Here is a 23,896-nt window from a genome sequence, read left to right as displayed (position 1 = left end):
CCAAGTTCGCATCGTGTTTTAAATTTTCAATTTCAGGTCCTTGAAGGTCAGATCACCAGGTCAGCTTAGCCCGTGCCCCGTAAGGCTATCCGTGGACCATACCAATTACCATCCGTAGAGTGGGGGTGGGGGGGGGGGGGGGTAAGGGGCGTTTCGGTCCCCCTAAGGTCTTGGAAAGTTACCGACCGATTTTCAAAATTCAAACGGCGCTCGATAGTTCCGCCCGGGAGCTACCATGTGATCCGATTTCATTGACCTGGGTCAAACCAATGACGTCACAGGTCAGGTCTAAGGTCGCATTTTCACTGTTAACAGGCATTCTCAGATATGTGTTATAAAATCAGGGAAAAGACATGATATTGAAGATCGTCGACGCATAATTTTTAATCTAACACATATTTTGCTAAATGAGGTCACTGATACCAGTTCAGGTCACAGACGTCTGGTCAGTAAGGGTCACAATAGGGTAGTGGGATACTTGTTTTATGGTCCATTTTACATGGCAAATGCGAGTAGGTGATGCGGTGGTATTAGGCGATGATTACAATGCGGTTTAGGCGACCGTGGGAGTTAAGGTTACGTGCTAGTGAAGGTCGGGTCAAGGGTGGAGTCAAATAAGGTCAAATTGCAAAATTGATATTATCCCGCGCCCGGGCTGGGGGTCCTGGATTTCCACGCCCTGCTGGGGGGGGGGGGGTGTTTGAACACCCCCCCCCCCTTGTAACTCGGCTGCTGGGCCACGTAGCGATACGCGGAAGGCGGCGTTCGAAAGAGCGTAAAAAATAATGACGAAATCACTTCGGTCAATTTTTCGGTCAGGTCAAAGGTCAGGTCACCAGAGGTCATTGAAGGCAAAATTTCGCCGATTTCCAGGTCGAATGTCGACAATTTCCAAGAAGCCAACGCATAACTCGGGAACCAATAGAGCTACAGCGCCGCGGAAAAGCGCATTCGATAGCCCTATTAACGCCCTTTCTGAGTAATTCTCTCAGATTTGACCTAACGTCAACGGTTTTGCCTGCAGGGGGCAAAAACTGCAAAAATAGCCGATTTTTTCGGAAACAGTTTTTCTGGAATAACTTTTGACCCAAGCCCTGTACGAGCTTACTTTTACCGGCATCGTGTTCCTCTCGTCAAGACGCATCGAATGAACTATAACTTGACCTTGAAAGGTCAACTTGAAAATTTGACCTCAGGTCAAGGTCATGACCTGACCGGAAAGGGTCATGTTGCATATCAGTCGATCCGTATCGTCGAGCTGAACACATCTAAGGCGTTTTCATCGCTCTAGCATGCCTCTATCAAAAGTTATTTGCGAAAAACTGTTAGATACCATTCGTGACCTAAGATGACCTCAGGGCATAAACAAGGGTCACGGACACCATTTTCATGTTCAGTGTGTCTAAACAACTTGTAATTCGGTGTTTGGGAGTGTTTATAATTTCTTTCGTCCAAAAGAGGCGCATTTCAATTTTCTCCCATTGACTTATAATGGGGAGGTCGCAAAATTGACCTGACCTTAGGTCATCGATATCAAAATTCTGAGATAAACATTTTGTACATGCTATTGCTCTCAGCAATCGCTGAAAGTTTCAAAGTGATCGGTCACTCGGTGTAGCTATGACAGACATTGAAACTTTTTATGAGGTGAGGTCACTTCAAGTGACCTGGTGACCTGACCTTGAATGACCTTGGTCTGAAATTTTCACAACATGTGTAGAATTGATGTATGATAAGGTGTACCAAAAACGGCGGCGCATTCGCGAAAAACCACAAGGGGGGGGGGGTGTTCAAACACCCCCCAGCAGGGCGCGGGTTATTGCATGAAGAAGACATCGATTCGATGCAGCTCGTCACGGGGAATCTAGTGGTGGTCTTTGTTTTGCGCTGCATCGCCTAGAACGGCTAAAAATCAGGTTTGACAACTTGACGTCATCAATTTTGAAGTCTTTTCGCCATAACCCTCGCTGGCCGAGGGGGGGGGGAGCGGATACCGCCCCCCCCCATGGGGGTTTTTCGCGATAGCTCCGAACATGCTGGCGATAGAGAGCTGAAATTTGGCATACCTGACCTGTGATTCAAGCCGGATCTTTTGACACCAACCGCATTTTCGGGTCAGGTCAGGTCACTGACCTATGACGTCATAAGTGAACCTCTGCACGGTCTTCAGATGTCGCAACCTCGCAACGCCCCCACTGCCAGAGTAGCTTTCACAGGGAAATGAAACTTGCAGGATCTAATATCCATTACTAGTCTCACAACTTTTATATCTCGGATTTTTCCTGAAGGTCATATGAGGTTAGGTCATTTTCGTGACCTCACCATTATAAGTCAATGGGCAAAAATGAAAACTGCTATTCTGGCGCCGGAAACGATTTCCAACTATCTCAAGCACACAGAATCGTGATTTGGTGCACTCCTTGCAAGGTTAGATGCGTCACTTTTGCAATGTTGACCTTGCGTGACGTCATTTATGACGTCATTAGGGTTATATTAGTTTTCGACAATAACTCCCGATTAAATTGAGCTAGCGAGTAGCGAGTCAAGAAATCCACCAATGGACTCAGGAAGACATGCGGAATCGAATTATGATTGCTACTGCGGTAGTATTCAAGCATTACAAAAACTGGTTGTCGTGAACTGAATGGCCATAAGCGGGTTTGTTTTGGAAACGAAATCTGTTGCAAGCCAAAGGTCACGCCATGTTCAGGCATGGATGCTCTCCACTCCACTTCAGATGTCAAAAAAAAAAAACAAAAAAAACAGAGCAACAGTGGTGTAGGCAGAATTTTTGGTTTTGGGAGAGAAGGCCTTATGGCCTGGGAACAGTTTGGATGCAAAGTTAATCGAAAATATTCATAGTAGTTATCCACCGGCAAGAGGTCAATGGAAACCGTCTTACAACCAGTATAACGCCTTTTGGGGCGACTAACGGAGCGAGCGAGAGGGTGGGCCTTGCACGTGCGAAATTTCGAGGGGGTACCTCCAACTGACTTGTGAACGGCACCTTACTAACCGGTCTCTAGTGATGTGCCAAATTTGGGCACAACCGGGCCAGCCGTTCTCGAGATCTGGAAGCGGCACCCTGCACGTGCGCACGTGCAAAATGGGTCCCAACTGACTTGTGCACGGCACCCTACTAACCGATTCCTAACTGTGTACCAAATTTGAGCGCAATCGGTCGAGCCGTTCTCGAGATCTGGAAACGACCCCTGCACGTGCGCACGTGCAGCAGCACCCCAACTCTGGCACATGGATGTGCAGTGCCTAGTGGGTGCCTACCTACATGCCAACTTTGAGCGCAATCGGCCAAGTAGTTACCGAGATATTGCAACAATTACAAAACTGACACCTCTTCGTTTTGCACGTGGCACGTGCATAAGGGGTCACCCACATGCATCGGGAATAGTCCAATACCTACTTGGTAGAAGGAATGAAGCTACCCTACAAAAATTACCGCATGTAAATTGGTCAAGTGGTTGCTGAGATATAAGCCTCGCAAAAGCGTCCGCACGGCCGGCCGGCCGGCCGGCCGCTCATACTCAGAAATTTCCGTTAATCTAAGGAAAGACTCCGCTCGCTTTGCTCGCTCCGTAACCAGTTTCGGGAGATCCGTAAAACGGCTGAAGCCAGCATCGTCTGGCATTTATAGCTACAATTGTCGGCTAATGTTGTAGCTTGCGTGTCTATTGCAAGTGCCATTTCGAAGCTACCCTTACTGGCTATATTGGACGTTAAAAAGAAAAAAATGTTTTCCCTTATCTTATGCACTGATTAACAGTGTTCGGTCAATTCTGGGACACGCTGTAATTTTGCTTCTTGACACGTTTCTCATCTCTTAACCCTATTCCTGGCGGGCTCCGCCGGGACAAGAAACTGGCGGGGGGGGGGGCGATTCGGCCCCCCCTTCAGATCTCAAAAACTACTCATCGCAGCGACAAACGGCGAACGGCGTTTGATAGGTCGTTTAAAGATCTACAACTTTTACATTAAATATTTTCAGGTCAGGTCAATATTGAGGTCACCAGAGGTCATCAACGATAAAATGTTTTGGAATTAGTTACCTATATTACTTTTAAACTAAGAAACATAGAGACATAAAACCAATACAATTTTTGTTGCTCTGGCCGAGGCGATGCGAAATAAGTATGTGATGACCTTCACAGGTCAATTTGAAATTTGATCTGAGGTCAAGGTCAGGTCATTCATCAATGAGGTTGTGGGGTATGGTCATGCTGCATACCAAACGACGCGCCTTGACCAGGCGAGCAGTTTGGTACCACTTACAAGTCTTAAGCACCATCATGTCGTGATTTATTGACAGAAATACGATTTATGACGTCACATGACCTCAGATGACCTTTGCCGGTGCCCCTGTCAATTACACTGAAAGAAAAGTACACCTTGGTGGTATTTTTGGGTGATATTTGTAACCACTTAACACCACTTTCCAGACTATTTGTACCACCCTTAGCCGAAAATTCAGAGTTAAAAGATGACTAGGTGCATTTTTTACTCAACTTAGGTGTAATCCATCCAGTACTTTAGGGTTTTCTTGCAACTATGGTGTAATTTCAAGTTCTTATGTTTTTTTACACCTCAGCTTATTGGTAGTAAAATTATTACCCAAGTGCATTTTTAATCCCATGCGGATAATAAATGGCTAGTTGGTAGCATAAATTTACACTTGCGTGGTTCAGCTGATTATCGCAAAACCTAAATGGAGTAAATTTACACTGTGGACTTGATAAGCGAGGGATTTTTAGGTGTGGTTTTATGCTACATGGTTATTTCAGTCTTCAGTGTTGTATTTTTACAGCTCGGGGCGTTATTTTACTATGGTGTTCCACGTGGCCAATTTATACCGCCATTTTGTACCGCCATTTTACCGTTTGTGTCGAAACTTTGAACTGGATGCAGGATGGATACATGGTGAAGCGTGGGGTGGCGTGCAGGTGAAGCGTGCAGTGTCTACTGGACGACCAAGACCGCGGCAAGCAGTGAACAACAAAGGTAAGACTTAAAATGTATCTTTTGGCCAGGATATTGCCTTATATTAAAGGGACTATTCCACCTTTAACATGGGGTTTGAGTTGAGATAGCCAAGTTTGCGGCGAGGTTCAGAAACCACTATCTAGGTATCTAAGGTTGCAACCCCCGCGGCCTCTTGGTGTTGAAGAAATTCGTTCCCTTCATTTGAAAATGGGCTTGTACAAGGCCCTATCTTCAACATAGAGCGACCGTTAGTGTGACGTCACCTCGTTTAGTCATTCTGATTTAAATGGGTTTGTTCGTTGAAAAATCGCTTAAAACTTGGTCTGAACTTTGTTGTGGTGCCTACAGAGTAAAAAGTAATCAGATTTATGACAGTAATGTGGCCTGGGGAAGGAGGTAATTTTGGGCTGTGACGTCACATATTTGAAAGTTTGTGTTTGGAATATGGGAAGCCTAAGATGTTTAATGAAAAATAAATGCCAGAACCGTGTTCCTGGTCATCCAATCTATAAAGTCGGGCACAATTTAACTGGTTTTAACAACATTTTAGAAGGTGGGATAGTCCCTTTAACCCATTTTTGGTCACAGTGAAAGTGACTTGCTGGTCAGACTGACCATTATCAATTTACAGCCAAAAAATGTGATATAAATAGTTTTCCTTCTATTTTTCGCTGACAGCTGGGGTCTTTCTTACCACCTGGGGCCTCCTGTGAATAGCCGATGGTATCTGTGTCTGACCAGTGACCACTAGGGCCCCTCGGCCCTCTGACTCCTCAAAAGAGATGATGCCCTCTAGATCGGAGGCCTTTTGTAGGTAGGAGCCAGCCACACAGGAATTAAGTTAAAATCATGCTCAGCAGGTGGTCACCTGAGCTCGTTCGATGCGACACCAGAGTTTCCCGGCTCCTATAAGATCCCATTTTAGCGACGCTACTGGTGATTGCACGCTCTATATTTGCCTAATATTTGTTTTCCTTCCATTTCAGTTGTGGCACGATCTGACCCTGATTATGGGGACTCGTGAGGAGCCAGAAGAGCTAAAGGAAAAAGTTACGAACATCCAGCAAGTGTGTGAGCAGTATGCGGCCAACGTCCTCCCTGATACGCCAATCACCGACGGTGAGTTTCGATCACTTATCACGCGCACCGACGGGGGGCGGATTCTGCCCCCCCCCCCTGAGGTTTTTCGCAAATAGCGGGAACGCGAAATTTGGTACGACTATTCTCTCATCAATTTTACACATGGTGTGCAAGTTTGAACCTCCTAACTTTTTTTAAGGTCAGGTCACCAGGTCACTTTGAATGACCCAGCCTCAAGTCACTTTTTTGCAATTTTGTCACCGTGCCAGAGCTACAGTAGATGTCGGAGGCCTTTGAAAGTCGCAGGATGTTATAAGGTCATTAGTAGCTACATTTTTTTTATCTCATAATTTTGATATCGATGACCTAAGGTCAGGTCAATTTCTCGACCTCCCCATTATTAGTCAATGGGGGAAAAATCAACTCCCTGTTTTTACCACTAAAACGGGTCGGAATGGCCCCATAAACCATACATGACCTCATATACGATCAACCTTCACTACCTTGAGGTCTGTTTTGCAGTTGGGCAGCTGTAAGGTCATGTGACGTCATCAAAGGTCACCAGCGGTTTTTTGACAATAACTCCGTACAGGAACAAGATACAGCCGCGCGGATGGTCTCATTGTGCTCAGCTCGTCAAGGCGCATCGAATGATATGCATGATGACCTCGAGATCACGTGACCTGAGGTCAACCTTTGACCTTGACCTTTTGAGGTCAACATATATATCATTCGATGCGGATTGACGAGAGGATCACGATGCTGCCCTTAGTTTGTTCCTATATTGACTAGTTCGAAAGTTATTCGAGAAAAACTCTCTCTATACCTAGCGCCGCTATTTTGACTTTTTTGACCCCTGTGACGTCATCTTTGACCTGACCTGAAAATGACCTTAGTAAAAATTGTAGACCTTGTCCGTGCGTATCCCTTGCCGCTTACCTCTTGTCGCTATCTTGCTTCGTTCTCGAGATCTCAGGGGGGGGGCAGTCATCCGCCCCCCCCGTCGGTACGAAGTTGGCGCAGACCCCCGTCGGTGCGCGGGTTATGGTATTGTGATCGTGAGAGGGCGCTATTTTTTTTACATTTTCAGATGTAGCAGGCCAATCTACGCGCCCCCCCCGTCCAATTTGTAATCTGTGCTGATAGCTCCTCGGACCGCAAGGCATGCGCCAATCTGATCGATGATTTTTCTCAGAATGTCCGAGGACCGACGAATATCTGTTGACTGTTTATACAACTGTGGGCTTTGATTTCTGGTAGCCACAGCTATAAGGTCTATTGTAAATAATCATTGAGTTTTATTCACGATCGATGGCAACACAAGTCAAATTCCTAAAACCAGACGTTTCGGCCACAGGGTGCCTTCGTCAGTGGATACTAGTGATTAATTAACCCTCGCCCGCACATGGGGGGGGGGGTGGTTGCCACCCCCCCCCAGGTAGTCTTTCTGCTCTGCACTCAACATTTTTAGAGGTAGAGGGCTGATTTTTCGTATGGCTGCTCCTCTATCCTTTCTTGATGTCCACTGAAAATTTGAAGTTTCTGTGACTTTTGGTTTCGGAGATATGACCTTGTTTTTCAGGTCATGTCATGACCCAAATGGCTAATTCTCAACATCTTGCGTTTGCCATGGGCCTTGTGAGCTTTTGACACCCTGATTTCGGCCTTTTTTGCCAGTATTACCTCCCACCTATCATGGAACATGTTGTTCGACGATGTACAGGGGTCAAGGTCAGGGTCAAGGTCAACCTAGGTCATCTAAGATAATTGCGTTTTAGGCAAGCGGAATTTACTTTTTGTGAATTTTTTTGACTGCATTTTTGGTAAAAGCTTCTCAGATCATGATTTCATGTAATATGGACCCAAAAACAATCGGTGCACACATCAGTATACACACAGACACACACAGACATACAAACACATATAATTGACCTTGACCTAACTTGACCTGAAATGACCTCAGCAGCAAAATTCTGGTCGGGTAGTGTGACAAAGAGGTTTTAGCTGGCTTGGCACCAGAAAACACCATCGTCATCGGCATTTGATAAGCAGCGCACTTGATATCCAACGGTGACCCAAAACAGCAACATTTTTTAGTTTGACCTGACCTGGAAGGTCAATGACTGACCTGAGAAGGTAAAACTGGGTATCGTTGGATTCGTCTCTTCCCAAAGAATCTTTTTGGTCTTTACCGCTAAGCTCTATCTCCAACAGGAACGAAATGGCGCGGGGGGGGGGGGTGGCAACCACCCCCCATGTGCGTTCTAGGATGGGAAAATGGCATGTGCGGGCGAGGGTTAAATTAAAAACACAGTATCAAAAACAATCGGTATAAATCGTTTGAAGTCGACACATCGGGCACAGGTTTCGAAATGCATTCTTTGATTCAACCGAGAACGGCATTCATCACGCTATTGTTCTTGTCGCGTTCTTTTGATATGCTGAAAATTAAATTATATAATGAATGTACCTACAGGTCACAATGTCAATGTCGGAACGTTTAATTCGCTCGCCTTTTCTCAGAGTCTTTCAAAGTTCGCCAATCACCTTTCGTTTAGAAATCGTTTAAGATTTTTTTCCTAGTGCCAACATTGCAGCCGCTTTTGCCCAGGTGAAGAATCCAGGTTTTTCGTTCACTGTATCTTGGAAACAGATGTGAGCTGCTTCCAGAGCTTTTCTCACCGATTTTGACATGCCTTTTTCAATGACATGAGCACTATTCCAGTTTGGTAAATTTTGACATTTTTCGATATGAAGGACGAGTGCGTTCGATCTATTGTGGTTCCGAACATCGCGTTTGTGACTCGACACACGACTGAAGGAACACAAACGCGATGTCCGGAACCACAATAGATCGAACGCACTCGTCCTTCATATCGAAAAATGTGACTCGACACACGATTGAAGGAACACAAACGCGATGTCCGGAACCACAATAGATCGAACGCACTCGTCCTTCATATCGAAAAATGTCAAAATTTACCAAACTGGAACTGGAAAATTTGTAATGTTCGTGAGCTTTCCAAACTTTTCTCATATCATCCATTTTCGTGATCCAGACTCGGAAATGGGTTCAGCTTTTCAAAATTGGGGGCGAAGAAGCTCACTCTATTCACGGAACTGCTGCAAACTTGTTTGTTGAAAAAGTGTCATTTTTTCAACAAGAAGTTTTGAAATATATTACAAATAACGTTGTGGGGCAGGTTAGTGTACGCACTGCCTGGGGGCACATTCGTGCATATTTTTTTAGTTTTTGCGATTTATGACTTTATCTGTAATAGGTTTCACTATAATGACGCTCGCCTGACTCAGTCTCGGCTGCTTGCGACGTCGTGACGAGTAGTTCACGCGAACTTGGCGAGGTCACGGAGGCCGGCACATTCTTGTTGGCCACCCCATTCTGTCTACATATGTTGTGCAATGCATTCTTGTCGAAAGGAATCAAGTGAAATGACCCCCTGCCAATTTCCTTTGGTAAATTTCTGGTAATGCCCGGTAATTTCTCGAACTTTGCACTTGCAGGATGCACGGAAGTGCCCCATCCCTTGCACGAATGTGCCCCATAGGTGGGGCAGTTTCGTGCAAACGTTCAGCTAAAAGTCATTTTTTTCTAATAGAAGCAATAATTTTAGAGGATAACTTTTAAAGAGGAAAAATATCATGCAATAGTTCCTTTCCATACTATAATCAACAATTTTGCCATTGCACTAACCAAAGAAAAGATATATGGATTTATCTATTTTTTGCACGAATGTGCCCCACTCTCCCCTACTTTCTCATCCTACCTACGTATAACGCACATGGGGGAACGGTCAACGGTGGTTGCGGAATGCGGGGTCATTGGTTACTTTATGTCCCTCTTTACAGACAAGTTACCAGCGTTGGCATTGTGGCCTTTCTCTGGTCCCGGCGAAATTAGTACACTATGTTCATTCATGACTTGAAGATGCGTAATTATAATTAAAACTTTATGTGATTTATCATTTTGATTCTATCCGTATACAAATATCTGAGATGTATCTTTACTCAATAGTAAAAGTAATGTTACGTATTGCATCCTGAACCGGTGAATACATGCAGACAATTTATATCTCACTCAGTTGCACCACGGAAGGGCAGCGAGCCGCGCTCCTGACGGGTCCCGAAGGGCTGAGGCTTCAACGGGAGTAACCATACAATAATGTTTATTCTCCTGGCTCCGCTGTGTCGGGAAATCATTGTTAATTTATTTTCCTCTTCACAGGTGACGAACTGGTGGCGCTACCCGCCTACGGGCGCGGGGCGACGCTGGACGATCTGAAGAACGAGCAGAGCTCCGTGAGTGTTCAGTCGTCCCGCCTCAACGTTCAGAGAGCGAGTTCGAGCTGCCACAGTCGAAGGCCGGTGAAGTTGCCACAATCCTTGCAACTCATGCCGTGTTTTATCTTCCGTTCTGTTGACCATGCAAGTGCCTCTTCGAGGTGCTCTACAAGAAGGCCCTAAACATCTATTTCACTAAGTAAAGCATCGTAGAAGATAGTGTGCTCCCTGGCTGAGTAGAGTGCAAGATGCGCGTGCGAGAGTACTGGCAATTGCGGTACGCCACTCTTGTCATGTCGGCAGCTCAGATCTAGCACAGACCCACAGACGAAGAGTGTATACTGTATACTGCGTGGTCTGCGTGCGTTTCATGTTTCAAAGTTTTTCATGTTTAAGCGCCAAGAGTACAAAGTACAGGGTGGCGCACGGAAAACCCCCGAATTGAAACTTTAATACCTTCCATGATTATTAACCAAATTTGATGATATTTTCACACAATGTACATACGTAGATACACGTTTGGGATGATATTCATCCAAGTTTTAGACAAATGCATTCACGCTCAGCTGAGTTGTGCACCTTAACGTGACCACTATCGTTTTTCAGTACTTTCTCGAGGCGCTCGCGGTACGCCAGCGCTGCTTTCTAGCGCATCTCGACGGTGATCTCTGCGAAGGCGGCTCTGAGCCGACCGTGTAACTCCGGAATGTTCGCTGTCTGCGTCAAGTATGCCTACGACTTCACAAACCCCCACATGAAAAAATCACACGCGGGGTGAGGTCGGGCTAGCGCAGTGGCCAGGGCAAATTGGGCGAGTGCGGTGGCCAGGGCAGTTTGGGCGAAGCCCAACCTCACCCCGCGCGTGAATTTTTTCATGTGGGGGTCTGTGAAGTCGTATGCATACTTGACGCAGACGGCGAACATTCCGAAGTTACACGGTCGGCTCAGAGCCGCCTTCGCAGAGATCACCGTCGAGATGCGCTAGAAAGCAGCGCTGGCGTACCGCGAGCGCCTCGAGAAAGTACTGAAAAACGATAGGAGTCACGTCGAGGTGCACAGCACAACTGAGCTGAACGTGAATGGATTTATCTAAAACTTGGAAGAATGTCTTCCCAAACGTGTATCACATTGTATGAAAATATTCAATTTGGCTAACTATGCTGGAAGCTAACTGGGCTAACTATCCCTTAGCCAATTCAAGTTTCAAATCGGGTATTTTACGTGCGCACTGCGCAACCCCATGTACATATAGAACAAAGTGATTGGGTGGTTTGTTTGTGATCAAAGTGTCTGTGATATAACGTAATCAAACTCATCGAGATCGAAGCCAGTGATTGTACTGTGATTGAACTATGATCAATACATGATATGTGTTAAACATGATATTTCTTAATTACTATTTGCATTATTAGCAGTCACGTTTTATTGCACCGACTGGCAGACATCACTGTTTTATTTATTGTACATAATTTCGGATCCCTCGTACCGCGCGTTCACAATGCGTATCCTGCCCATAGCGTATCTGACATCTCATGGTTACACGATACTATCCGAAATGGTCATCGCATGCCATCCGTTTGACTTCATCATGAATTTTGGTTCAAAGTATGTATAAGCAGACGATATACCATTACATTGCAGCCTAGACATAGAAATACACCAGAGGGTAAACTGAAACAGTAGCGTATATTTAACTCGGGGTAATTTTACTCCAAGCCTTTTCAGTCATAGAATTATCTTTTTGAGTTTTTGTTTCAACGTGAATTATAATGTGATTTATTTTTACTCCTTCAACTTTTTTTTACTCTGGTGTATTTATGCTATTTACTTTTTTTACACTCAGAAGCAGGGGGTGAAATCCGATTTGATATTATTACACTGGGAGTGCAATATTACTCTCGTAAATCGCATGCTTTATTCGCCTTTACTCCCCTACACCGGGGGTGTAAAATAATTCCTTAGGGTTGGACTTTTAGGCACCGTACTTTTACTCCAGAGTGGGTGTATTTTTAAGCTCATGGGAGTTATTTGACAACACCCGGTGGTAAAAATAGTCGCTAATCGCCCATGTTAAAGCAGTTTACACGGGGGAGTAGAATGATCACTTAGGGTTGGAGATTTAGGCACCGTAAAATTATTCCAATTTTGGGTGTACTTTTCTTTCAGTGTAGCGGCACCAGGATTATCACCGATGAGATAATCTTCCATAATACTGAAAGAACTGGGTGGTTTTGACTCGTTTACACGAAACAGGAGGCGTTTCAATATTTTCCCATAGGCTTGCAATGTAAAGGTCACGAGTCTGGCCTGACCTCAGGTCACAGATATGAAAATTCTGAGATATACAAATTGCACATACTGGTACCCTTACTAAAGCCTGAAGAGAAGAAATTGATCGGTCAAAAACTCTAGCTCTGGCGTGATTGCAAACTTTTCTGAGGTAGGGTCACCAAACCGCCTCTGGTGACCTGACCTGAGGTCAGATCAACTCAAAATTTTCAGAAATGTTGCGTAAAAGCCTTTTAGGAAAAGTCAGAAAATTTGAGCTTCCTAGCTCAAAGCGTTTGGGAGAAATAACCAAAAAACCTCAGGGGGGGGCTCCTGAGGCCCCCCCGCCAGGAATAGGGTTAAGTTTGAAACGTGCAGATGACCTGTAACAGGTCACTTGATCAGGTCCGTGATTTTTTAGCCGATAGGTATGCAATTGATTATTAAACCTCGCCCGTATTGGCCTTTTTACAGCATCTAGCGTAGGGGGGGGGGGGGCTAGTAGAGTAATCTTGGGGGGGGCGTAGTCTTGGACTCCTCCTACTCTTCGGCCCCTGATCGAGCTAGAGCTTTGCGGATGAAAAACGAGCATGTTGCCCGTGTCGAGAGGAAGCTAATGATACCCAATTTTACGGTACGGTCATTGGTTGACCTTCTGGGTCAGGTCGATGACCCAAAAGTCAGGGAAGTTGGGGTCTGCTAGAACTCCGTAAAGTGAGGTTATGATTTTTTGGGGGGAGGGATGCCGATCAAAAATTTCATTTTAGTTATTTTATCATAGATTATGTCTGCATGCATTTAGACCAGGTCGGGTCAGGTCAGGTCAGGTCAACCGGGAGGCGTCCGTCGGCTTATCCATATGAGGTGTCGACCACTACTGACAGCTTCGTAACATGTTACGTAGAAATTAGAACTGCTTGGTAAATGTTCAAGTGGGTGCTAAATTCGAAATCAGCTAAAAAAAAAACTGCCTTAGAAACATGTACAGCCCTCAGCAGACTGCGTTGTAGGTATTCTTTTTTTTCGACAAAACCGGCAATAACTCAAAGACAGATGTTATCAGTCGGTCGGAACTCACGGCAAATAGAGGTGCCATGCTCCAATCCTTATTGGGTCTATCACTGAACAAATTATATGCCTTGTGTTGCAACAAAATGCAAAAGTTTGTTTTGGAGGCAATTATAAACTTTTGGGTTTTGTTGCCTAACTGGATGGAAAATAAATACGATGGTAATGCCAATGTATGGTGCGCAGTCTCGCGCGTTTTGCTGTTAAGATTTCTGAGTGACCGATAGCATAGTATCCGCGTTATTATCGTTTTTGTCGAAGAAAGAATGCATACCACGCAGTTTGCAGAGGGCTGTACCTGTCCTATAACTCAAAAAAGTGAAGCAAGGTCACCTAAAATCAATGACCAAAACACCCACCCTAGTCATCATTCCATTCGACCGTTTACAACCACAAAAAGATTGGAAACGCTTATAATGTGAGCTAACATACGCCGAATCGCAATTACGGCCAAGCATGGTCTCGGGAAATAGGTCACGAGTCAAAGGTCGTTTGGGTCAGGGTCATGAATTTTCGGGGTAGGTGTAAAATTTATCAACACGAGGGTACTGATTGTTTCGTCGCGTGGGCCGCTTTTTACGCGAGTTATTTGCGAAAGACCTTTGGGGGGGGGGGCTGCATCAGCCCCCCTGTGCCGGCGAGGGTTAACGCGATGGTACGGCAAGTTTCGTCGCCATCCGCCGCTTTTTACGCCGGTTGTTCGTAAAAGAAAAATAAGGGAGTCCATCTGCCTCCACCCCTTTAAGTAGGTATGTATGTGTACAACTTATGCGTTGCTTGAAAGTCCTTCGGCATGATTGATTGGATTCGAAACTTCACTCCCGAATTTGTGTTGTGTATCTATTATTCATTTTTCTTAATTTGATTGTTTTGTACTGCGTCTGTCGTCTGACAAAAACCTTTTCTTTGTAGATTATTCTGCACCAAGAAACATGTTTCAGCATTTGGCGAAGCAGTTACCGAGATGCGGTCGAAACCTTCTGAAGTCCGTCTTGCAAGATTCTACTCGCAACACTAGGTAAGATGCTGCGCGGTAAGAGGTTATTCAACGGTAAAATATTTGATTATGTGTACTGTGTAGGAACCGGAGACTGATCTCTCTCATTTGTTTTTGCTGAAAAAAACAATATTTTGTAACCGTTTTGATAATCATTGTGTCAAGTCTGTACAAAAACAGGCCAAGCTGAGAAAGGTCACAAAAAACCACATTTTGCAATTTGCTTGTTATAAGAAATAGGTATGTGCGTTTTTTAGGGAGGCAGAAAACCGTAAAACTCAAATAGCCCGAACTTAAGGTTATTCAGTAATCATATGAGGCATAATAACCATCCTGTGCCTAGGTACACGCTTTAATTCGGCAATATTTCAGCTCACTAACTTGACATTTTTTTTACAGGAACATGGCAAATGTCGCTGTCAATGGCATGAACATCAACTACGAGAAGGCCGGCAGCGGCTCCTCAGTCGCTTTGTGCATGCCCGGAGCCATGGGTAGGTGTTGCGCTGAATGCACCAATATTTTATATTCAATATCAATGCTATCTAGTTTCGTCAAATGCTATCTATTTCCGAATGGAATAAACTTTGTGACGTCCTGACAGTTGTACCCATACTAAGTATCTTACTTAGCTACGTTTCCATGGCTCAAGCTAAGCCGATTTTGAAAAATGGATTTGCTCTATCATAGCATTTAGGCACAATTAAAAAATGTAAACATAGGATTAGGTGATAGCTAAAACCATGTATAGTATATACGTTCATTTTTTGCATAAGGTAAATAGTTTCCGAGAAAAACGCGCGTGAAATTTCGCTAAATCGATTTAGTGGTGATTAAATGAAAAAATCGATTAAGTTGTGATTAAAAGGTGTCGATATATGTACAGGGTGTTCCGAAAAAAGTGTCACAGTTTCAAACGTGTATTATAAACGCTTGACAAGTATTAACGCATTAAAACATACACCATATCCCGCGCCCGGCTGGGGGTCCTGGATTTCCACGCCCTGCTGGGGGGGGGGTGTTTGAACACCCCCCCTTGTAACTCGGCTCCTGGGCTACGTAGCGATACGCGGAAGGCGGCGTTCGAAAGAGCGTCAAAAATAATGACGAAATCGTTTCGGTCAATTTTTTGGTCAGGTCAAAGGTCAGGTCACCAGAGGTCATTGAAGGCAAAATTTCGCCGATTTCTAGGTCGAATGTCGAAAATTTCCAAGAAGCCAACGCATAACTCGGGAACCAATAGAGCTACAGCGCCGCGGAAAAGCGCATTCGATAGCCCTATTAACGCCCTTTCTGATTAATTCCCTCAGATTTGACCTAACGTCAACGGTTTTTCCTGCAGGGGGCAAAAACTGCAAAAATAGCCGATTTTTTTTAAAACAGTTTTTCTGCAATAACTTTTGACCCAAGCCTTGTACGAGCTTACTTTAACCGGCATCGTGTTCCTCTCGTCAAGACGCATCGAATGAACTATAACTTGACCTTGAAAGGTCAACTTGAAAATTTGACCTCAGGTCAAGGTCATGACCTGACCGGAAAGGGTCATGTTGCATATCAGTCGATCCGTATCGTCGAGCTGAACACATCTAAGGCGTTTTCATCGCTCTAGCATGCCTCTATCAAAAGTTATTTGCGAAAAACTGTTAGATACCATTCGTGACCTAAGATGACCTCAGGGCATAAACAAGGGTCACGGACACCATTTTCATGTTCAGTGTGTCTAAACCACTTGTAATTCGGTGGTTGGGAGTGTTTATAATGTCTTTCATCCAAAAGACGCGCATTTCAATTTTCTCCCATTGACTTATAATGGGGAGGTCGCAAAATTGACCTGACCTTAGGTTATCGATATCAAAATTCTGAGATATACATTTTGTACATGCTATTGCTCTTAGCAATCGCTGAAAGTTTCAAAGCGATCGGTCACTCGGTGTAGCTATGACAGACATTGAAAGTTTTCATGAGGTGAGGTCACTTCAAGTGACCTGGTGACCTGACCTTGAATGACCTTGGTCTGAAATTTTCACAACATGTGTAGAATTGATGTATGATAAGGTGTACCAAAAACGGCGGCGCTCCGCGCCGCCGTTTTTGAGATATTCGCGAAAAACCACAAGGGGGGGTGTTCAAACACCCCCCCCAGCAGGGCGCGGGATATGAAAGCTCACGTTTGTCGTTTTTCAACAAGGTTACTCTCGTATCAGTGCTATAACTCCTTGCCAGAGGGCAGAGGAGTTCCTGCGATCACAAGTTTACGCGAACTTCTTGTAGTTCACGTTCTCGATATGGGCACCACCGCGGTTGAGACACGCCTTGATTCTGGCCTGGAAACTCTCAGCGACTTTCGTCAGAGTCTCGGGACCGACTTGATGCAGGTATCTTTCGACGTTCTGCTTAAGCTGGACCAGTGTCTTGGGCTTGCCTGCGTACACAGTGTCCTTGGCAGCCCCCCACAGCCAAAAGTCTAGCGGGTTGAGATCAGGGCTGTGGGGAGCCCACTCATGGGCGGTGCCGAGAGACATGAGGCGAGCGTTGAACAGCTCCTTAAGGCATTCGATACTCTCACGCGCAGTGTGAGGCGGAGCTCCGTCTTGCATGAACCATGCCTGTTGCAGTTGGTTATCGGTGAGCATATCGGTCAGATCCGCGTAGAATTCCCGGATGACCTCGCGGTAGCGCTCGCCATTGATGGTGACGGTCCGGCCATCTTCTTCGAACCAGTAGGGACCGAGGAGGCCGTGAGTGGCGTTGTAGGCCACGAAGGCAGTGACCTTCGGGCCCTTCAGCTGCTTCTCCGTTACTTCTTCCGGTGGTGAGTTACCCCAGAAAGTGTTGTTGTGGTTGTTCACCGCACCGTTCAGGTGGAAGTGAGCCTCGTCTGAGAACCAGACTCGGTTCACCCACCGCGCGTTCCTCTCCATCTTGTTGGAGATCCATTGACACATGACTTGCCGCTTTTGCCTGTCCCGATCCGTCATCTTATGTCTGGTGGATATTATGTACGATGACAGTTTTAGCTCGTCGCATAGGATTCGTCTTACGCTGGTTTTAGCAAGTCCGAGCTGTTGAGAGCGTCGACGGAGCGACTTCTTGGGACTGGCAATGACGGAATTTCGCACGGCCGCGATGGTCTCTGGGGACTTTGAAACCGATGCTGGCCTGCCGCTGCTGCCCCTGTGAGTATTCAGGACTGAACCTGTTGTCTCAAAATGGTTAACAAACCTTGCAATGAGTTTGTTGCAGGGCAGATCTCGAGTTTCCATGTCACACTCGCGTCGAAGTCGGCGGCGGACGGTGACGTACGATTTCGTCTCGAACCATAATCGGACGATTTTGATTTTTTGTTCTGGCGAGAAAACCATCGTAGATTTTGGTGAACCGTTTTGTCCACCAAAATCGACAAGGGTTGTGAGCAACATATCTTAAGCCAAACTATTTCGGACAATTTTTACGGAAATCGCACGTGACTAAAATCGTGACACTTTTTTCGGAACACCCGGTACATCCAGTACTCACCTCTGACCTTCCGGTGTGCTGGCGACTGCAGGCTCGGCGCTGACGGATTTCGGCGCCCAGCTGAAGTCGTTGGCCGGTCCGGAGCTCACTCTGGTGGCCTGGGACCCGCCCGGCTACGGCCAGAGTCGGCCACCGGCAAGGCAGTTCCCGCCGACATTCTTCAAAGATGACGCGCTAGCGGCAGCCGAGGTCATGAAGGTAACAAGGGACTGTCAGCGGTGTATTACGGGCAGATATGTACGAAATAGGTATATGTGACAGCACCTCGTTTAGTTGTGGTACCGACTGTTAGATGATCAGGAACCTGATTTTACTCCAGCTCAGGCCGTTTCGGAGCTTGTTACTGCCCAAGGGTAGCTTGCGGTCTGCGACATAGCTTGCGATTTTAGGCTAGATTGTTATGTCTGTGAGTGAGTCTGGCCCTTAGACACATAAACGTTTGGCTTTGTAGTTTGTATTGTGTCATGTGTCTGTGATTTCTCGATCGGTCGGTAGAGGACAGGACGTTCGCAGCAAGCTCTGCTTGGGGTGGTTCTGCCATCCGAAATCATCATATGTACTAGAACCTTATACAAACTCAACCACATACACCAACCAAATTTCGTGAAACCAAACGTGACTCGTGAGCCACGTACAGTAGCGATATGTTTTGATGGGTGCCGACTGTGTGTGTCCCAGACGCTGGGTTACGAGCGTTACCACGTGCTGGGCTGGAGTGACGGCGGCAACTCGGCCGTCATCCTGGCCGCCCTCCGGCCGCAGAGCGTCACCAAACTCGTCATCTGGGGAGCCAACGCCTACGTCGGTGATAAAGATCAGGAGCTATACGAGGGTACGTCCCGTGCATCGTTAGTGCATTTGTACGTGGGAATGTTCCTGTTTTCCTTAAAATGATTATTCTTGTTGTAACATTTATGAAACAATAGCATTTTTATCATTGGTCACATTAATCAGTCTATAAGTAATCTTCAAATAGTTAGTGCTTTCTTAATTTCTTTGCAGTATGTTTGCCCGTTCCACCACTGATGGCCTGATTTTCCCGCCTCCTGCACGGCAGCCTTGAGGGACATCGATAAGTGGTCGGCCAGAATGAAGGCTCCCATGATCGAAATGTACGGAGAAGAGTATTTTCGCACCACGTGGAACGCCTGGATTGACGGAATATCAGCTTTCAAAGAAATCGAGTAAGAACATGATGGGACTGTCGGGCAGCGCTGTAGCTAGTTAACATTTTTTGCATCATACTAACATTTGTATGTCATAATCATGCCCCATGCAAAGAGGACGGCAAGGTTTTTTTTAAGCTAAGATGGGATTAAGCCGATTGTCAGCAAGACTTTACACTCCGTCAAGAGTTGCCGAGCTCACTAACAATTAAAAATGCATCAATCTTGGTGATAATTACCGCGCAGTACAGTACTGCACCGTAACTGGGGTACAGTAACTGTACCCCGGGCTTATGCTTTCGTATGCAAGCATTGCTGTCGTCATTTCTTGATCGTTATATCGATCTCCCTCAGAAACGGCGTCTGCAGAAAGGAGACTCGCGAGGTTCGCTGTCCGACGCTGGTGGTGCACGGAGCGAAGGACGCCATGGTGCCTCCCGAGCACCCGGAGTACTTCAAGCAGCACATCCCCGACGCCAGGTCAGAGCTGTCCTGTGCAACAGGCCAGCTGGAGCCATCTTGTACAGCAGCTTAGTAGCTTAGCTTTGATATGCTAGGCGAATCACCTGCCCTTATGTCGCAGTAGCGAGGTTCGAGGCGAAGCGCGTTTCGAGCTTCCGCCTGGACAGCTAAACGGGGATGATCCGAGTTCATTGGCAGCTAAGGGCGTGCTGGTCGTTATGAAGTCGTTTGCTTGGCCAACACGCTCAGAATCCCGTATTTCGCCATATGTCCCGTATTTGTGACCTCCTGACAATCACAAATATTAACGGAATATCAGCATGGCTGTGGTACATACCACAGCCACCCCCTCACTAAGCAATTAAACTTTTTTTTATCGTAGTTCGGTATTTGAAATAACCTTATTGTGGAAATGTATTTAGTATCTTGCTGACTGTGTACATAATGTCTTAGAAACATGAGACCTAAATACGTCATAGGTTTCACCGCAATAGTATTATGTTTTCCACATCCAAGCGTAACGCCTCAAACAATCTGGTGCCTATGCATTTCCGTTCATGGGCAATGCACATACCATTCTAAAAAATCTTCTGTAGTCTTTTTCTTCCAACTATTGATATTATCTATAAATTAATCACAAAGTTGATTTTGAATTATCTGTAATTTCTGTTTTGTTCCAGGTTGCACGTGTTTCCAGATGGCAAACACAACCTGCACATGAAGTATGCCGACGAGTTCAACAAACTCGTGAGGGTGTTTTTGGCAGAGTGATCACCCTGAGGGGACCATCATTTAATGAAATGTCACCCGAAGACAAGTCGTACATCGTGAGTGTTGACGGAGATGCACTTTGGGTGTTATAAAAAGTTAGTCTGCGGAGAAAGGCTGGGTCAGTTGAGGTTTTTGTTGAAGAAAATGTAGTTATGTTATGTTGCGGCAATCCCGGGGACTGCTGTATCTATTAGCTCTGTGTTCGTGCCTACATATATAAGCAATAGCATAGGCTGAGAAGACTACTGGTATGCAGTATGCATAAGCCGTATGTGACCGGCTGGCTTGCACCAGGGCTTATATTATTCGTTTTGGCTGTCTGAATTGCCTCGCTTAGTTAACGCGATATGTTTTTGGGATTTACCGGCGGATTCACGATCTGCATGTGCTGTGATGACGATACCTATTAGCGTATTTTGTAGTAGTTGTTCATGGGCTATTATACTAAGACTCAAATACATCATCATTGCTAACCTTGTTTTTTATGAGATGTGGATGTGTGTAAGGTACTCATAATCCCAAAAAGGCTTGACAAGTGCCTAAACGTTTTGGAATGCGAAGGTATGCAGTAGATATACAGTAGGTATACTTGTAGGTACGTACAATAAATCTTGGCTCTCTTCGCGTTGCGTTGGCCATAAAATGAAGGAGATGAAATTTGGGACCGATTGGTGTTCTTCCCGTGTTGATCGGACGTCTATAAGCTTAGATATTCGCGAAAAACTTGTTGAACTTGCCGAAATACCTGCCAGCTTGCTGTATCACCTGTTACTTGGTAATGTACTGAAAACTTGCTAATTAACTGAAAACTCGCTAATTTGCTTGGTATTTACGTGCCTAAATACCGCGAAAAAACAATTTACTGATTTGACACTGCTTCTCTGCGTATGAATGTCAGCTATGTGCAACTGCAACGAGATGTTCAACACTCACGTTATGCCATGAACCTCAGCTCAAAATCATATTTATTTAGCGCTAAAAAGCTGTCTCGCTCAATATGAAAGCAATAAAGCTGTCATATTTGATACATGGGTAGAATAGGTATGCCAGCCAGACTCCGAGATACGAGACTCATAGTTGTGACGTAAGAATTTCTCTCCACTTCCATAGAAGTCTATACCTTGGTGTTTCATGTGCTCTAGGCGATCTTTAGTAGCTCCGAAACCATTGTTACGTCTCCGTTGGTTTCACTTCAAGATAGGGTGATTTTAATCAATGGATCGTTTTCGGTGCCTGGGTAGCCCCACAAAGGAGCGGGGTGATCGGTAGTAGCTGAGAAGCGCTCGGAGGTGAGTCCGATGTAAGTTCGTCTGTCCGATTCCCTCTTGGACCGGCGGCCTTTTCGATGCCCCCTTACTCTGGATTATGAACAGCGATTGGACACTTACTAAATTAGTATCACCACTTTACCTCGACGCTCTTACCTCACGCTTTCTCAGCATCGCTGGCCATTGGCCCGATCAACGCTCTGTAAGTGCATCATTGGGCGCCAGGGACTCGGTTTGACTTGTGCTCAATGGTCGTCTTCAAAAGTCCAGTGTTCATTTGACACTAGTGATCGTTTAGCTGCAACACAGGACAATCAAAGTTAGAATACTTTGAGTGTTATTTTTATGATGTAGGAAATAGGGATATCGAAAAGGCGTGTTATCTCTGAAAGGGTAGATTTGAAAATGTATTACAGTTTACTGTAAGCAACTGATTAGTTTTTTCGTTTGCTTAAGTAAAAAGAATCACAAAAAATGATTAAATGAGTTATTTTGAGACATGAAGACTCAATAATGTTGCAGACGTTTATCCCATTTGGTTGGGTACTTGAACTGGTGCATTGACTTCGAACGATTACGAAAATTGAGGCTACAAGAGTCAGCATGGCAAATCTTACGCGTGTAACATCTACATCTACAATGCTACATGTACTGTCATTCGGTTTTGCCCATTGCAATCCACCACTGCTTTTACTCGATATCTAATCGTTTTGCTCACTCATATTGCCATTATTCTACAACGCATTTATTTCTTTTCAGATTGAAAATGCCTAAAGTCAAGGTAAATGATACACTTATCAACTATGAGAAGGCTGGGAGTGGTTCCACAGTAGCTCTCTGCATACCTGGAGCCCTTGGTAAGCCCTTCGCTGTCACTTTTTGTAGTTTCCGTTTAATTTGTGTCTGTGTGCAGTAAAACGTGGGGAAATTCGCTGCGCGGTAAGGCCGACGTCAATGCTGAGAGACAGTAGCCGTTAACATTTACTCGTGTATGGGTGGTGGCCCGCTAAGAGCATGTTTGCGCTGGTTGGGAGCAAGTAGCGTATGTTATAGCAAACTTCTCATATCGTGAGTTACACGCGCTCCCTTGCCTGCAGCTGGTGCACCCCTTCAATAAGTGCACTGTGTTATACTGTGTAGCCTGAGTGCCACAAGACCTCACGCACTTTACTCTCAGGCTCGGCGTTGAGCGACTTTAGCCACCAGCTCAAGTCTCTGGCCGGTCCGGAGCTGACCCTGGTCGCCATTGACCTGCCCGGCTACGGCCTGAGCCGTCCGCCGCCGCGCCGGTTCGGGCCCGACTTCTACACGGACGACGCGCGAGTGGCCGGTGACCTGATGGAGGTGCGTGTCGCCGCGGACAGGTGCCGCCGTCGCAGTCAGCCGGGGGTCTCTCGATATTCAGCACGAGTGTGACTGGTTGCAGCAACTGGATCTAAATGATTCCAATGCAACATAGCAGTAATTCTAGTCACGAAGATAACAAAAACTTCAATTATAGTCAACCGTTGTGTACGTACGTTCCTTAGCATACCACTATGTATTTACTGGTTTCGGGAGGGTTTCACCAGATGCTTGTGCGACTCTATCATGGCCCATTGTGTGTCTCAGACGCTGGGCTACGAGCGTTACCACGTGCTGGGCTGGAGTGACGGCGGCAACTCGGCCGTCATCCTGGCCGCCCTCCGGCCGCAGAGCGTCAGCAAACTCGTCATCTGGGGGGCCAACGCCTACTACACCGACAAACTCGGCAACGTCGTCAAAGGTAGCGAACAAAGTCATCCCGCTCATTCGTGTTCGTTTGTTTCGCTCATTCATTCATTCAGTCATTCATTCATGCATTCATTCCTTCCTTCCTTCCTTCCTTCCTTCCTTCCTTCCTTCCTTCCTTCCTTCCTTCCTTCCTTCCTTCCTTCCTTCGTTCCTTCCTTCCTTCCTTCCTTCCTTCCTTCCTTCATTCATTCATTCATTCATTCATTCATTCATGCCTACTCTTCCCGTTTATT

General features: G+C 45.7%; 1 protein-coding gene across 3 annotated transcripts in view; it reads left to right on the top strand.

Annotated features, from left to right (window-relative positions):
- LOC122393007 (valacyclovir hydrolase-like) overlaps nucleotides 1-23,896 on the top strand; it is a 41,383-nt gene that overhangs the window by 12,472 nt on the left and 5,015 nt on the right. The window contains exons 2-8 of one of the 3 annotated variants that reach the window (XM_043388476.1): nucleotides 14,623-14,728; nucleotides 15,107-15,201; nucleotides 18,255-18,421; nucleotides 18,902-19,055; nucleotides 19,281-19,407; nucleotides 19,744-19,869; nucleotides 20,532-21,096. In XM_043388476.1, coding sequence (XP_043244411.1) covers nucleotides 14,643-14,728; nucleotides 15,107-15,201; nucleotides 18,255-18,421; nucleotides 18,902-19,055; nucleotides 19,281-19,407; nucleotides 19,744-19,869; nucleotides 20,532-20,622 — 846 coding nt within the window. In that variant the 5' untranslated portion in view covers nucleotides 14,623-14,642 and the 3' untranslated portion in view covers nucleotides 20,623-21,096. Of the gene's footprint in view, nucleotides 1-14,622; nucleotides 14,729-15,106; nucleotides 15,202-18,254; nucleotides 18,422-18,901; nucleotides 19,056-19,280; nucleotides 19,408-19,743; nucleotides 19,870-20,531; nucleotides 21,097-22,649; nucleotides 22,748-23,067; nucleotides 23,235-23,501; nucleotides 23,656-23,896 lie in introns of those variants that run through there. The other 2 variants (XM_043388475.1, XM_043388477.1) reach the window with 2 other exon arrangements.

The sequence above is a fragment of the Amphibalanus amphitrite genome, unplaced genomic scaffold, assembly GCF_019059575.1.
Source record: "Amphibalanus amphitrite isolate SeventyFive unplaced genomic scaffold, NRLGWU_Aamphi_draft 000511F_arrow, whole genome shotgun sequence".
NCBI lineage: Eukaryota > Metazoa > Arthropoda > Thecostraca > Balanomorpha > Balanidae > Amphibalanus > Amphibalanus amphitrite.
The sequence above is the reverse complement of the archived record's forward strand: the minus strand, read 5'-3'. Positions and strand labels throughout refer to the sequence as shown.